We start from the raw sequence: 16344 nt of genomic DNA, 5'->3' as shown, positions 1-16344 counted from the left end.
CACCACCTTTTTGGCGCATAGAAGAGAGCAAGCACCAAGACAGAAATGTTTGTGTTACGACTGTCATGACCGCCAGTCTGATGGCATATTGCCCCTTCTGCAAAGCGTGACCGATGGGACATTGAGGAAAAGCGAGCGCAGGATGATCGAGTGCAGCAATTGGTATCATAGTAAATAGAAGGGAACAGCTTCGAACGGACAGAGCTTTTTGCACTCAACGCCCTTATGGCGCCCGACTCGTGAATTCCTCTTCTCCTCGTGTCTCTTTTCACAAGCCGCCTGCCGGTGTCTTCTGTCCGTCCCGTGCAGGTTTTGCATGGTAGGCTGGTGCCGGCATGGCCAGGCCAGCCTCGACGTCTTGGCGGATCTGCGCCTCCATCACGGCCTGTTGCTGCTGCTTCTGCCGCTCCTTGGCCTCCTGCTCCTGCTCGGCTGCCGCAATTGCTCCGGTCCAGTTGCCGGCGCCCCCGCGACCCGAGTACGCCGCCGGCTTGCGAGGATAGCCGCTGGGACTGGCGGCTGCCTGCAGGCGAACGGCCTCGTCTTGACGCTCGACAGCAACGGCGGCAACGGACTGGGAGTCAAAGAAGTTGCCGGCACCGCCACGGCCACCACGAGCATAGGGAGCCGGAGACGCTCGAATGGCCGCGGAAGAAGTGTCCTGCTCGGGGATCTCGATGCGATCCTCCTGGCCTCGCTGTTAGCTCCTCGCTAGACAGATTCGCCTCCGGGTTCCGTGCTCGGCCCTCTTTATACGCACCGGCTTCTCGGCTTCCTCCACGTCCTTCTTGCTGTACCAGTTGCCGGCTCCTCCACGGCCGACACGGCGGAAGACCTCGTCAGACATTGCCTCTTTTTTTCTGGTTCGCGCGGTCTTTCACAAGGCCCGCGCAATCTCTCGCAGTCGCTCACGGGGGGCTAGGGAGAAGTTCCCCTGAGACCGCAAGATGAGCGCTCCGTCTATGACTCCTCTCGAAAATTACGAGTAGTCGTCCTTTTGCTGTGGATTGTGGACAGGGATTCGCCGGTAGAGTTGGCAAGAAGACCCGCAGACGGTGGAGTCAATAGACCGCGGGATGTCTCCACCGGGGGGGTTTTCATGAAAAGTGGCACATATTCTGGCAAGAGTTATTTTTGTTTTTATTGTTAAGTTCAAGACCGGTAATGGGTCGTTCGATCACCTAACATTGCACGATCTCCCTGCGAGTACTATGTATTTAGCGGTGCATTGTACATGGCCTTACGCACTCTCTACCGAGTCCCTTGCATTCAGGCCCATTGAAAAAGAATATTCTTCTCGTTCTTCTCCCTTATTGCTCATGCCTGTTACGAGTAGAAGCCAATTCATAATGCCTGCTATGGTTTTCATGCCTAGAACTAATACTCTATAGACCTCGTCCTTTCACCGTCGCACATTTTTTTTTTGGCCTACGAGAATCCCGGAAAGATCGATAAGACTATTCCGCTCACAGGGGTAAAGCGCCCCATACCACTCCCCGCGTGGCTCCTTTAAGGGAGCTAGTGGGGTGTTGCGGCGTCGCTGCAGCCGCTAGTCTATAAGTATCACTTTCTCCGTTCTTGTATCTTGAGATATTAGCACGCGATATCGCGAAATCTTCTATATTGCTTGTAAAGATACGGAGCCTTTCTCTAATTACACTGATAGCACTCCGTTTCAGTCAGACAGCACACTGAATAGAGGAGAGGGCAAGTGTGGAACGGTGGACAAACAAGCGCCAGGAAGGAAAGAGCTACAGAGCCTTCCCTGGCGTCTTGCTCTAGGGTTGCCCGTTTCTAGCCGCTGCACTTCCTACTTTTTACTTTCGGCCTTAGCCAAGGCTTTATTGCCACAACACAGGCAAGACTGTCCTAAGTCTCGGCCAGTCTTTATTAATATCGTAGTATTCCGACACAAGATCCGCTATAATTGCAGGGCTGGGCCCTCTTCCCCTCCCTGCTTCTCTCATCATTGATGCCGCATATTTGTACATCTGTTTCGGGTTCTGGAATTGTACTCTGTAGGCTGTGGGCTGTGTGAGCACCGGCTGTGTCTTCCATGCGCTATTATGCTGCGGTGTTTTACGTAGTACTCGTACTTGAGACGATAGGACTGTGTCCCACAATGTATATAGACCGTGACTTTGTACTTGCATGTCCACCCCTATGCAGTTACACGAGTTTGGCCATCCGCACATCAAAACGCGTGTTCCCGCAAGCCACTGCGGTACGATGTTCTGGCACTGTCTTCTTGTACGCGTACGAGTTACTCGGCATTTTCTGTTGGGCTGCGTTCTTTTGCCAGGGTTTCGTGCTGGGTCATGCACATACGTCGTAGCAAGACCCTCCGCCTCTTACCGCAAATCAGGGTTGTAGCAATGGCGGTGGGCGACTCCGTGTTGCCCTGCTTGTGTTTAATTTGCCCTGCGTCCTGCACGGCCAACCGGCAATATCGATGAGGAATTGCAACTGGCGATCGCTGCTTCTGGATGTTTCGTAATACTCCATACACGTGTCGGTGTATGGCCGGCTGCTCGACTGAACCATGCCGGAAGCCTGCTCTTCGTCCATTGTCTATCGTAGCCGTCTCGTGAAAGGGGGTTGTGCCCGCTGATAGGCCCCCCTGTTCTTCTCGGGCCATTTCCGTACGACGTATAAATGAGCGTGGGATTTCACATCCTGGTATGCGCCTTCCCACTATTTCCACCCCCCTTTTCAGTCTACAAAGTATTCCGGAAACCAACATACGTCGTACTTCTGCCCTCAAAGCCTTTGTTGACTGTCTCAGCCAGGTCTCGCCTGCCAAATTCGGTTGCATCTGCTCTCGTACAGAATACGAGCACAACGTATTTTGGGCACCACAACCAGCATTTTGTGCTCGCGCCTTCTCCTGTAACGGAAGACAGTGCCAGAAACCGCACACTGTGTACATGCATTCTTGACCACGCTCGTTGCCGCCTGCCCTGCAGGTCATTTTAAGTGTGCGAAACAGAGAGAAGGGTTGGGAAGGAACAGTCGAATGTGGTGTGTGTAGTCGCTTACGTCGTCGGCAGAACGATAAGGTGTCGTGTCACTCTGAGCGAGAGGGGATTGAAAAGGCACAAGTCCTTTGCGGTATAATCCAGCAATCACGTTCCCATACAGACCGCTGAGCTGCTTTTGCCTACCCCTCTTCTCCACACCTCCTTTCCGCCTTCGGAATGGGCCTAACGCCCATACACAGCCCCTCACCACAGTGCGCCAATAATAAGTGCCAGCAGCGCTTTATGCCTCTCCTTCTTTTGGATTCTACGAACACCAAGGGGAGGAATGTATCTTACTCCGTAAACCAACAGGCCTTGCACTATTATGTACGAGTATTCACTTGTATTATCGTATCTGACTCTGTGCTCCGCCCAGGGCCTGTACTCGTATTGTATACTCGTACACCTCTCGTAATATGGCCTTTCTCCTTGCCATGATATCTGACCACCTGATGTGCTTGTCTACGCCGTAAACTGCTCTGTTCCTTCCTCCGTATGGAGTAGCGTGTTCCTTTTTACCTGTTGTTCTAGGCGCCAGCACTAGAAGGAGCGAACGGCTGACCGGGCGAAGCGTCTCCTCGTACGGAGTACGGAGTACTTACTTTTGTATCTTGCTACTTGATTAGGGGCTGGCCAAGTATTCGGTGTATAGGTCACAGAGACCCTGAAAGAAAACGGTAGAGTCCGTTCTTTTAGCACCTAGTATCCTATGAGTGCGCTCACCTAATACGTATCTTACTATCTCATACTAAGATACATCCCGTGAACACCGCAACCCGTGGTTTGCCTCCCCATTCCAGCTTTACTCACTCCGTTCTGGTCAGTGACTGCCTCCTTCGTCCCCCTCCACTGTATTGCACACACGCCACACTACCACCACACAAAACACGCCAGAATTTATGTTACTGCTTTTATTTTTGGCCGTGATCCTCCTTTCTTACGAGTACTCTCCGCTTTCCCAATACTTCTTTTCATTTTCTTTCTCCTTTTCTTGGTGCCTGCTTCCTTCTTCACACCCAAACGGACACGGACACGAAACAGCCAGCACACCAGCACATCCACTACGAGTTGCCTCACCCTTACTTTTTGGTCCCCCCTTTTGGAAGACTCAATCTGCCACGTCTCATTCCCCTTTCCCTCATTTCTCCCCCCAACTAAACGCCATCGGTAATTGGGAGGAGAGGTAGAAAGCATCGTCTGTTTGCTGCCGTTTTGTCGGGATTTTGCCACCACACACACGAGTCAATGGCATCGTCAAAGGTGAGTTGACTCATGCCTATTATATGCACGACATCCGCACCCCCTTGAACACCGAATGCGGGAAATCTGTGGGATCAAAGTCAAGGAAACCACAAGCGAGAGAGAGGGGGTTATCTAAGAGAGCGACCCTTGGGAGAGTCGAGCAAAGACGCTGAAGAACAACGGCACGGTCGCAAAAGAGATAGGGCTTCCATGCTGACAGTTTACACAATCGCCTCCTGCCAGGAAATGCAATCGACAGTCAGACCATTGACCCACCGTCCATCCATTCCCAGCGCGCCGAACGCGATCGGAGCCTTGAGTCCAGGCAGTTCCAATAGCCTCGCAACCCGACAGCCGCACTCACGAACAGGATCCCATTCGATTATTGGAGCTGCCCTAAACGCGAACCACCGAGTCAGTCGTCGGAAGAGCATGACGAGCCCCGGGGCCACAAACGTTGCTGCCATGGCAGCGCTGATACAAGAAGCGGATGCTTTGCCCGTTCCAAGTGCTGGAGCCGGTGGCCGTCGCAACACCGCGTCGAAAACCAGCGCCGGCACTATCAGCGGGTCGCCCGGCTTCTTTTCCCGCGCGCCATCGGCCATGGCGGCCGCTATGGCCATCGCAAACGGAACGATTGGCGGCCTGCCCCTGCCGTCTCCACCCGCGAGCCTACCCAGCCGGAAGTTTGTCACAGCCGATGGCAGTGCCATTGACGACGACTTCAACGATATGTCGGACGTGGAGGACGATTCGACCATGCGAAGCGACCTAGGAGCGAACATCTTCGACATGGCGCACATTCGCCGTGCCAGCGACGGTCAGCCGCTTGTCAAGGAGGGCCGGAGGAGCAGCACCCGTATGGACCTGCGCTGCGATAAGTGCGGGAAAGGATACAAGCATAGCAGCTGCTTGACAAAGCATTTGTGTGTGCCCACTCTCCTTACCCCGCCCTTTACCCGTCCTACCCATCGTGCGACTGCTTTGTATGCATGCCGATGCCAAGCGGCGCTGCCCGGGCCTCGATCTCGCAGACGGTCGGCGCTGCGCTGTGCACATTTCGGACGGTCATCGGCGGCGTCGGCACTCCCACCATCCGATCCTCTTGTCACCACCTCCTTATTCAGAATGTTTGTTTGTTGACTTCGTGTTTCTTCTTTTGTCGTTTCGCAGGTGGGAACATACTCCCGAATGGTCCTATACATCGAAGCTCCTCATATCGAAGCATCAACAGGTGCAGCTGCTCGAAGCCGCCTCCGTGCTGGTAGCAATGAACAACCAACACCCCAACGCCGACGTTACTGTGGTGAACACCCCGCCGGAGTCGGCTCGAGACTATACCAGTGAGCGTGACTCTGCATCACCGATTGCTTCGACGTATTTCGAACAGAACGACGGACACAGCTCTGTCGACACGACACCCCCTCCGCAACTGGAGGGTGCCATGAACATCGACGGGCCCAAGAGGGACCCGTCACTACCTCATTCGTCGCCACCGGCATCGCTGCTGGCAGAACGCCGCCACTTTTTGCAGCGATTTGGGCCAGGCAACGGCCATGGCGGCATTTCCCAGTCGTACCAATCCGGCCTCCCCGCTGGCCCTGTGGCTGGTAGAACGCTTTCTACTGGATCCGTCACGAGCGACGCATTCGCATTCGGACACCAGCCACACCGAGGCAGCCTTCGGCCATCGTCATCGGGTCGGAATACGACCGGCCAAGAAGACAATGAACTGGCAGCAGCGGTAGAGATGCTGAGCTGCAGCTTCAACAGCGCCGGCGGGGAAGTTCACGGCTTCGTGCAAAATATGCCCCCCGTGCCGCCCGTCCCGGCCATGTATCTAGGGCAGACTGCGCAACCCCTTGACGATACGAGCTTCATCAGCAGCTTTCCAAGCCGTGCTCCGGAAAGTTTCACGCGCGGCGATCGTTTCAGTGTTAGTGGCTGCGACGACGTCATGATGGAAGAGAGCAGCGAAAGCTTGACGGATGAAGACGACGATGATATTCGCTCTCGTGCTCGAAGTGACGACGACGACGATGGCGTGTTTGGACGCATGGAAGAATAGGCCGAACAAAGAAGGCAGTACCGGCTATGGCTGTCGGCCCGACATGTTCCTAAGCGATCGGAACAGGCGAATCCAAACGACCATAGCCTGGATGGTCACACCCCAACAACAGACCAGGATATTATGTTCAGGCCGGCACGGTTCGATATGTACATTTTCTCTCCTTATGTCGTTTTGGGGGATTAAAGACTCGAAGCTTTGTTTCACCGGTCCTCCGTCACCGTACAACTCAGCACCGAAGAGTGGGAGATGAACTTTGTCAGCATGTCAGATAGTACATGAAGAGTCTGTCCACGAGGTTAAAGTGAGTGTCGGCTGCACACGTTGAGCAACCCGATATACAACAGCAACAAAAAAAGTTGAAAAAATAATAATTAACCAGATAAGAAACATCACAACAAACAGCGTATTTATTTCATGTGCAACGGGTACATATAACCGTTTGGCGTCAACGCAAACAATACAAAATGTTGAAGCAGCCTCAGATGTTTCGTCCAATGTGTACGTAATGCTTCAATGACTGTCTGGTGACGTCTAGCGGCAAAGTTATAGCAGATGTAGAGAGAAACAAAGTAGTTCTTCGAGATAATCGGACGCATTAGACAGATAGTTTTTGAAAGGTAGGAAGACGAGTAAAGAAAATGGTACGATGTGATGAGCAGAAGAAAGGAAGGAGGGGCGCCCGTCTTAATGGGCGGCTCCTTCCCCTCTATATGGAGTCGTGGGAAGGAGGTGGGAAATATTGAGGAAGGAACGGCTGTCTACTGGCGCCGGTGGGACCATGCTTAAGCACGTTATAGACTTCTGCAGAAGCTGCTCATAGTGGGGCGTAAAGGGAGAGCCTACGTCACACATGGCTTTGAAGTGAGTGCTTCCGATCGCGTCTGTGTCAGCCAAAGCAATGATGATCAGGGATCCCTCTGCTATAGCTGCCCTGCCGTCTTTCCCCTCCTCTTTGGAATGGAATGCAAAAATAACCCGACTCGAACCCAACGCGCTTTCACCACCCAGTGTTCCGCCTCCTTTCAGTCAGAGAAACTCGTCTCGCCGTCTGGCTACACAAGCCTCATTGCCTTTCTAATGGCACGAATCAAAAATTCGGCCAAGTCGGCGTCGAAATCTGCGGCAAACAACGATGCGGCGCTCACGGCATCATCAACGCCGGCAACCCGCAGAACGGCACCAACTATAACGGTTAGAAGCGAGCCTAGGAAAACTAGGAAAACTAGGACTAAGGAAGAAACGGGTCAAACCAGTGGGAAAGGTCGACAGGACGTCAAAACCGACAGAACCTACAAAGTCGTCAAGCATAAACAGAAACCCAAAGAAAGCGATGACGAACAAGACGAACAGGACGAGGAGCAGGATGTAGGCGGGCAAGATAAGGAAACAGAGGAAGGACTAGAACATGCCAAGCACGAGTCTTCAGATAGAGACTTACACTCTTTGCTCCCTGGAGCTCTGTCGCCTTCTGTGGACACATCTCGTGCTTTGGGCGTCATTGCTGTCTGTGCCATCGTATCCTCAGCTCTCTCTCTCGCCAGCCATATGTTGGTTAACTGGATCACATCAACGTCGACACTGCCACCCCCATGGGCTGCCTGGACCTCGTATTTGGGCGCCATGGCCTTGCCGTCCGCCTTGACGCCAATATCGAGTCTTGCCATTCGCATGTGAGAATCTCCTCCTTCTCGCCCTCTGTCCACAGTATATTTTCTAGTAAAGTACCACAGTGAACAAGTGCTGACGGCTCTTTACAGGTGCAAAATCTCTCTTGCATGGGGCAGAATTACAAATGTCGTTGCCTTAGACGTGCTTGCCTATGGGCCAATGGTACGTGTGAAAGAGGCAGCACGTCAGACCTTGTGTGCACCAGCTGACAGTCATGTTTCATCGACTGCTCCTTTCAGGTCTACTTATTCGCGGTACTCCATTGCATTCCCCTGCCTGCTGCCTTAGTGGTGGCTGCGATCGACCTGATCGCAGATGTCTTACCTCTTCTCGCCTGGAAGCGGCTAGCTGACAGCACCACTTCGGATGATGATGATGATGACGGTGTCGACGAGGCCGGAACGATCAAAGCCGATCTCACCAGCGACTCTGGGGGTTTCGGAGACCCGGTAACCTATGCTTGCTCCGCCGCCTTCGCGAGTGCCCTCTACAGCTTCACGTTCGTGCAAGCTTGTCGCCTGTACTTGCCCAGGATCTTTGTCGTCCATTTTTGGAACATCGCCACCGTCAAGCCGGTGAGGACACTTCCGATATCAGCGACATTTCCGCCATCCGTGTCTGAGTTCGGCAAGGCTGTCTTTCTTGGCTGGCCTTCTGTTGTCCTCAGTCTTGTATGCGGCGTTGCCGCCTACAGTTTTATTTTTACTGGGACGAGCAGTCCGCCATCCGCCTCGCCATCCTACAAGAAATTTGTGGCGGTTCGTACTGCAGCGCTTTCTCTCGTTGTCAGCACAAACATCTTTCTGCAATGCTTCATGGGTGTCCGAGGCATCGATGTCGTTGGAGCTTTAACTTATGCCGCAGTCTGGGCAGCAGCTCCGCTGTTAGTGGGAGCTGCATTGGCGCTTGCTAGATCATAATCTGCGCAGAGGCAATGCCTAATTCTCTTTCTTGCATATTTACGTCCTTGTTGTCAGTCTTGCTCTTTCATTACTTTGAATTGTCTGTTTTACATCAATATTCCTAATTGTTGCATTTTAAATTAAACGAAGGTTGGGGCATCAGTGATAGTATATTCGGTTCTCTTCTGGCAAATCGCATAGGCCAAAATAGAGGTGAGCTTGGGTAATCTTCTCGTGCTCTAGCAAGGCATTGGCTCAGTAGAGACAAAGCAGATTGCGGGACACACCTAGGCACGCATATATGGACAGATATATTCATCCGACCCGTTCACTGCGCACTGTCCGTCTGGGAGGAATTTGTTTAGGCGAGATGTACTGGCAGACTGGCTGTATCCGCTCAGCCCCAGAGCAAGGCGTAACAGAGGTACGATAAGGATGTAGTACTCTGTATAGAAGGTGGGATCATTTTTCGGCATCTTATTAGCTAGCATGCTATAAGTTGGTACGCTGCATCTGCTCGTGGGTAAGTGCATGCATATGCTACTAAGGTATCTTCCAACTACAATTGTCGTGAGAGAGAAGCCTGGCTGACTCGACTCAGATTCGGGCGTGGGATGCCAAAAATCACTCTGAATGGCAAATAAAGTATGCATGACCGTGCCATCAAATTTGTTAAGGAGAGCGGCTTGGGAGTCACAAGACGTCAGCCGGCTCATTCATCTCGGTCAATATCGTTAAAACAGGTGAAAATAAGCTGCCAAGCAACTGATGCTAGTGATAGATTGCGAGGCTAAATGGGAGAAGCGGTACAAGGGCAAAAGTCAAGGCGCGCAAAAAGAAAAAAGATATCTGAGAGATGCAAAAAAGTGGTGGAAGGCTGGTGTCTTTCAAGGAGGCTGTTGCCTAAAGTGCACTGGTGAGTCTTACCCACCGTCTGCTAGGAATGCAGAGACTAGGCGCAAAGCGAAACTTTTGGCAAAACCCGTTACGAGAAAAAACACTGCCAAATTACATTCCGAGATCACCTTCCACCATTTCCGGGGCTTTCCCTTCTCCTTTGCTTTCTCGGTATCCATTATTGACGATGGCAGCCTAGGCTGAGGCCTTCCTGCCTTGAGCACGGCCCATCTCCCTGACATGGATCACAAGTCGGTCCACTCAGGGACGTCGCTGCTTGCTCCACATGACCTGGGCCAGCATCGCCCTAGGTTCCGTCGGGAAGACGAGCAAGGTCGGCTACAACATTTGCAGACGCAAATGGGACGAGTTCATCACGAGTCTGGCCTCCACTACAATGGGGGGGTGGATTGGGGCGGGAGAAAAGAGAGCAGAGAGAAGGCAGAAATGCTCTAGTCCTGGATATATTGCCTCATGCAGCTCGTGGAACCCAGTGGTTCCCCGAATATCTCATTCCGTGCCTCTGTTCTGCCTCACGTATATATACTCTCAATCCCCCCCTGGTACCGGCTTTGATTTATACTCGTCCTGTTCATGACCCCAGCTTGTTCTTCTACCCTTCTGCACATTTCCTTCCCAGTCAACTCATCACCTACCCTTTACTTACACGCCGTTCTAGGCATCTGACTACCTCATACTGTCTCTATTTACCTAGATGAAGGGATCGCTATCCCATCTTGCTAATAGAAATTAACGTTATCACACTTTCAAATTGGCTTGGAATTCAAAAGAAAGCTTCTATCTTATCAGCTCGAAATCCGTTGCTGTCGTGTTTCCGCCGAGGACCTTTTGCAAAGCCTCTCTCGGGTTTCCGCAAAGCTGCCCCCCACCTTAATACTACCAGCCCCCTACCCCTTCTTCTCTTCTATCATGCCAAGAGGAAGGTCCCATCGTCATGCCGGAACTGCAGCCACTTACACTGAGGGGGGGTCTGACAATCCATGTTTCTCGTACCAGCCTCCATCTGCTTCCAACGCCGAGTACGAGGATATGGTGCTCACCTTTGAGGAAGGCGAGATAGACTATAATTACCAGGACAGCTCTGAAAGCAGCGGCAAGCCTGGTGCTACAAAGAGGAAGAAAAGTGTCAAGTCGAACTCTTGCCTCGATTTGACAGGGCCAATGGAGGTGGACGGTTCTGTCAAGGCTATGGGCTCTGTCAGCTTTGTCGGAGAATTCTCTGTTCGGGACAGAGTTGAAGCATACGGGAACATTGCTGTCAGCGGAAATCTGACATGCAGGTATGTAGTTGGACTTCCAAGAAACCCTCTTTTGAGACCATGTGTATGCTAATGTAATATGTTGGCCCGGATTTAGCGGCAAGATCAAGTCGTTTGGAAATGTCGACGTAACTGGCTACGTTTACTGCGGGTATGGCTGTTTCACCCCTGTATGTTGAAAGGTATGACTGACATGGGGAACAGAAACAAAGTCCAGATATATGGGAAGCTCACCATAAACGGTCACTTTGAGGTCCAGGAGAGCATCGAAGTCTGGGGTGCCGTCACTATCCAGGGCTTCCTGTACGTATCCCATTAGTTTTTTTTTGTGAAATTTTCATCATATACATGGGCTAACATATACATTGCAACATAGGAAGTGCAATGCGCTCACTGCATATGCATCTGTTACTACTATCGGCGACGAGTCCTGCTATGAAGTTGTTGAGCCCGAGACCGTCTGGGGCGCCAAGATGGTAAGGCGGACATCAGCCGAGGCAGAAGGGATGCAGATCGAAGATACGTGGGGAGCCTACTCGTAGGTATGTATGTGCCTGTCTCGAGAGGACAGGTACGAACGCGATTTGGTGGGTGTATTGCACTTCTTGTTTGGTAAGCTCGGAGTATCGTCAGCAAGGCTGATTGTGTTGATTCTACTCCTATGTCACCATGTTGTTTCTACTACTGATTTTGGCGAATCTTTTGTACGGAGTATCATTTCTTCATTTCTTGTTTTCTCACCCCTTGGATCTTTTCTTTCATACCCCTTACATCGCACTTTCTTACATGGCTTGAATTTGTGTTAGGTGGCTTGGAAGAAGGTTTGAGTATAATGTGATATGACCTATTATATGTGCATTGGAATCCAGCCTGATGTCAGGATCTTTGTGTTGACGGCTTATGTTGTAACATTATGGGAGATACTTTTAAGTGGTATGAGCTGATGCTCTATAACAGAGTAGATACAGTACTCCGTATACCCGATAAATCCATGCCGATATGTAACAAAAAGAGTTGAGCGCCATACTATATCGCGCTAGGCAGATATGTGGCAAAGCTGAGACCCATGGTCGCAAACTGGCAAGGCGCATCTCAACGGCGGGAACGCGTGAGCCTCCACCTTACCGCGCCTGGCTGCCCTCATCTCCGCTCCAACCACGATGCGCACAGATAGGACAACGGCGCGTTCTGCATACTTTTGATTAACGTTACCGATTACTGTTCTTATTGCCAGTTCTACGACGCAGTCCAGTCACCATTTTGTTTCCATCTCTGCGATGGGAAAAGGGGACAGATAGAGGCACAAACAAAGCAAGTGCACCACCTGAAGGTTCAGTTTCCGTGCATGGCTGCTACGGAGTCCGTGCCCGTGATGGGCGACACCGAGACGGGCACCACGGCCGAGCCTCAGCGCAGCGAGGAGGCGGGCTCACCACGACAGAAAACGATGCGATCCTCCCTCCGTTCGATACATGCGTCCTCGCCAATGCAAACGATGAACGGTTTGGCAGTCGGGGCAGACGAGGCGGAACCCAGGGCGGCAGCGGCAGCGACAGTACTAGAGCCACACTACTCGTCGATAGACAGCGGACTGGAGTCACTGAACTTGCGTCCAGACCCAGACGCCCAAGCAACGGTGACGGACTTCCTCGACTTTACCGAATACCTGCCCTCAGACATTGTGCGGTCGCTCACGCTGATCGGCGATCTCGACCAGACGTACGTGGACGCATCGACAAAGGTGCACGAGCTCACAGCGCTCTGGGGGAGCTTGCCGACGATGGCAGCGGAAGAGCGACGGCAGCCGGTGAAGCTACGGGCCGATATATCAGCGAGCCTGCGCCGTGGTCTTAGCTCGCGGATCTACGCACACGACGAGGCCCAGCGGATGGCCAAGAATGTCAACCGCCACTACTACCGGGCCAAGACGATCCTGGAAAAGCTGCGGGCCATGCTGGAGAACTACGCAGAGGCAGAGGCGGAGCAACAGGAGCAACAAGAACAACATAAGCAACGAGAGCAACAACAGAAGCAGCAGCAGCAACAGCAGCAAGCAGTGAAAGGGGCAGCAGCGGCGGCTGCAGGGCGCGGACCAAAACAAGTGGGCGTGGCACGGGTGCATCGACAGAGAGTGCCACGCATTACAGTACCGGGCGAGGTGTTGGCGCCTTACGACATGGAATACGACGTGTTCAGCGACGACAGCGACGTCAGCTCTCCGTCGTCCTCGGACGAGTCTCTGGCCCTGGGTCACACGGCCGGATCGGCGGTGCAGCCGCGCATCAAAGTGTACAAGGCACCAGGCGGGGGTCTTTCGGCGGCTGGGGGGTTGTTGACTGGTTCGGGGGCACCCAAGCCGCCAAAGGTGCGGATGCCGCGGGCTCCACGGCAGCCGGGGCAGCCGTATTTGTCGACGAGCTCGGCGCTGGCGCAGCTGAAGCCACCACCGGAGAACGCGGTGATTGGCAGCGCGGACGCGCCGTGGTTGCAGCTGACGCCATATGAGCTGGCCAAGCTGCGGAAGAGAATGAAGAAGAATGCGCAGTGGACGCCGAGCGAGACGATGATTGCACGAGAGCTCAAGGCGCTGGGCCGGAATCTAGAGGCGTACAAGGTAGCCAAGAGGAAGGCAGAGGAGGACGGACGGCCATTTGACGGGTCGCTGCCGGAGGCGGTGATGGAGGCAGACGGCGTGGCTCGGGCGCCTCTGGGAGCGTTGAGCGTGGACGCGGCCCTGGCAGCAGAGCACAAGCAGCTGACGAATCGAGGGATGAAGCTGAATGAAGCAAAGAAGCTTAAGAACAACTTGGCGCAGCTGGCGGCCCAGGAAGCCGAGGAGTCTACGCGCAAGATGATTGAACAAGCACGGGCTCTGCTGTCGCCATATACGCAGCAGAATGCAGGGAGTGGTGGTGCCGGTAGCAGCGGCAATGGCACCGGCAGCGGAAGCGGTGGGAATGGTTCGACTGCGACGACGCCGGCGACATTGGTACCGGGGACGGCGGACCAGGGAAGCAGCCGACAGGGCAGTATCGCGGCGACGCGAGCAACGACACCGCTGTCACGGAAGCGGAAGCGAGAGGCCGGGACGGCCGCCGGGATGGCCGAGGGGACGGACGGAAGCGTGGAAAAGGTGGAGGGATCAATGGAGACGATATCGTCCATGTCGTCTCCAGCATTGACGGCCGTCGGTGGAGGATCAGGGTCGCAGTCGCAGTCACAGTCGCAGTCGCAGTCGCAGCGGCAGCTGTCGAAGCGAGTCAAGACGGAGACGCCAGTCCCGATTCCACAGCACGCGGCGAGTTTGGTCAGTGCGGTGCCTCCGTATCCGTCCGAGACGCCGGTGCATCCGCCAAGATGCGGCAGTACTCGACGACGCCGGTGCCGACGCCGGTGATGGGTCCGGAGCAGCCGACAGCGACAGCGGCAGCGATGTCGTCGTCTCTGAAGCAGACATCGTCTTCGACATCGCCGCTTTCGGTGGTGTCGAGCCTCTCGGTGGCGACGGTGACGACAACGGTGCCGCTGAAGCCGCCAGCCGAGACGCCAATCCCGCCGCCAGTGCACTCGCCTCGGAAGTCAACGACGCCGATCCACCCGCCGGTGAGAGAGTTGCGAGCACGAGAGATGACGCGGAGGGGGGAGAGGGGGGAGAGGGAGAAGGGGGAGAAGGGAGAGACGGGAGAGAAGGGAGAAAAGGGAGAGAAAGGAGAGAAAGGAGAGAAAGGGGAGAACAGCGGAGAAGAAGGGACAAGTCTACCAGGCCGGACGACATCCAAGCCACCGTCTCGAGCGGTGACGCCGGTTGTGCCGATCGTGATCTCAGCGGATACGAGCAGCAACATAGGAGCAGAAACGACGGCCATATCAGCGTCGATCACGGCCACGACGACAGCTACAACTACAATGACGACAAACATGACACGACGGCCGCAGTCTCGGGGCGCCAGCGTTGGCGGCAACAGCGGCGGCGGACTGGGCCAGGAGCTGGAGGCGACGCTGGCATCAGAGCGGCCGCGACGAACGAGTGCAGCACGCCTCACGCCCGGACCTGAAGCTGGGCGGACAGCGAACAAGCGGGTTAAGCGCCCGGCTCCAGGAGTGATCAGCCGGACGAACTCGGGCGGCAGCGCAGCAGTGGGACGACGCAAGGCGGCGCCACGAAAGAAACGAGGACCACAGGCGGCGGTATTGTTACAGCAGCAACAACAGGCAGAGACAGACGGCGACGTGGAGGTAGACGACGAGGGCAACGTGATTGACGCGGACGAGCCGCGATACTGCGTGTGCAACCGGGTCAGCTTTGGGACGATGATCCAGTGCGACAATGTTGAGGTGAGTGGGGATAAAGATGGATGACCGAGAGAGGATCCAAAGCTGACAAGAACAGAATTGCAGACAGGAATGGTTTCACCTCGAATGTGTGGGACTGACAGCTGTGCCGGCGCGCACGACCAAGTGGTACTGTCCAGACTGCCGGGTGCTGCTGAAGATTGGCGAGAAGGGCGAGGTCAGCGCCCGGGGCGTGAGGATGTGAAGAAGACGGTGTGGCCCGATGGGCAGCCTGTGGACTGAGCAGTGGGCAGTGAGGCTGAGTTCAAATTGAGGGAGTGAGCACTGTACTTTGGGAGCACTGCGAATTGTGAGCACTGTGTACTCGTAGACAACGAACGACGTCATCTAGGGGCACCACGAGACCAGTCAGCTGACGGGTCGCCTGCTCCAACCTGTGAGTCAACGGCAGCCGACAGGGTTCGTTGCTGGTTGTCAGCGCACGGTCCAGCATCTGGCAGGGGCTATTAGCGCCACGCCCAGGCTTCTGCTCGTACCCGTAAGAGCCAATATTGCGACTCCGCAACATGGGCCAGCCCCTCTGACGAGTCACGCCCCCCCACCAGAAAGCGCTATCTGCCTAGACACACGCCCCAGTCATTTAGGGGAGGAGGGGAGGAGCACACGTTCTTATCCTCTGGGCTTCCGCCGGCCCTCTGCTCGTGCTCTTTCCCGCCGGACTAATACCGGAAGAAGAGCAGAGGAGAAGTCGAGACATCAATACGACGACCAGAAAGAAGAAACGCGCCTGTCTGACGCACTGCCACGATCTGCATTCCGACCGCTGCCGCTTTGATTGATCCGTGCTATCTGCCCAAACCCCTTCTTGTCCCGTTGTGCCGGCCTGGATCCCTCTCTCCTGGATCCTCTCTCCTGGATCCTCCCTACACCCCTCTGAAGAAAGGACCCCTCTCTCCGACTTGTTGCGATAC

General features: G+C 54.3%; 5 protein-coding genes across 5 annotated transcripts; 4 read left to right on the top strand and 1 right to left on the bottom strand.

Moving 5' to 3' along the window:
- Window positions 1-268: 268 nt before the first annotated feature.
- Window positions 269-847, bottom strand: CMQ_7742 (uncharacterized protein; the record flags this gene model as incomplete). Its single annotated transcript, XM_014314747.1, has 2 exons — window positions 269-688; window positions 761-847. 2 exons carry the CDS (start codon window positions 845-847, stop codon window positions 269-271), a joined length of 507 nt encoding a protein of 168 aa, XP_014170222.1.
- A 3418-nt stretch (window positions 848-4265) lies between these two features.
- Window positions 4266-6330, top strand: CMQ_7461 (c2h2 finger domain containing protein; the record flags this gene model as incomplete). The annotated part of the gene is made up of 4 exons (XM_014314466.1): window positions 4266-4280; window positions 4506-5188; window positions 5269-5392; window positions 5497-6330. The coding sequence occupies 4 exons, from the start codon at window positions 4266-4268 to the stop codon at window positions 6328-6330; spliced, it is 1656 nt and encodes a 551-aa protein (XP_014169941.1).
- A 1080-nt stretch (window positions 6331-7410) lies between these two features.
- Window positions 7411-8921, top strand: CMQ_7055 (uncharacterized protein; the record flags this gene model as incomplete). The annotated part of the gene is made up of 3 exons (XM_014314060.1): window positions 7411-8003; window positions 8091-8163; window positions 8241-8921. The coding sequence occupies 3 exons, from the start codon at window positions 7411-7413 to the stop codon at window positions 8919-8921; spliced, it is 1347 nt and encodes a 448-aa protein (XP_014169535.1).
- Window positions 8922-10730: 1809 nt separating this feature from the next.
- CMQ_7629 (uncharacterized protein) lies at window positions 10731-11622 on the top strand (the record flags this gene model as incomplete). The annotated part of the gene is made up of 4 exons (XM_014314634.1): window positions 10731-11101; window positions 11178-11231; window positions 11285-11383; window positions 11457-11622. 4 exons carry the CDS (start codon window positions 10731-10733, stop codon window positions 11620-11622), a joined length of 690 nt encoding a protein of 229 aa, XP_014170109.1.
- Window positions 11623-12425: 803 nt separating this feature from the next.
- On the top strand, window positions 12426-15617 carry CMQ_7688 (phd finger domain protein; the record flags this gene model as incomplete). Its single annotated transcript, XM_014314693.1, has 4 exons — window positions 12426-14382; window positions 14447-14683; window positions 14844-15415; window positions 15483-15617. The coding sequence occupies 4 exons, from the start codon at window positions 12426-12428 to the stop codon at window positions 15615-15617; spliced, it is 2901 nt and encodes a 966-aa protein (XP_014170168.1).
- Window positions 15618-16344: the final 727 nt, after the last annotated feature.

Source organism: Grosmannia clavigera, assembly GCF_000143105.1.
Source record: "Grosmannia clavigera kw1407 unplaced genomic scaffold GCSC_173, whole genome shotgun sequence".
Classification (NCBI taxonomy): Eukaryota; Fungi; Ascomycota; class Sordariomycetes; order Ophiostomatales; family Ophiostomataceae; genus Leptographium; species Leptographium clavigerum.
This window is presented reverse-complemented; position numbering and strand designations above follow the sequence as displayed.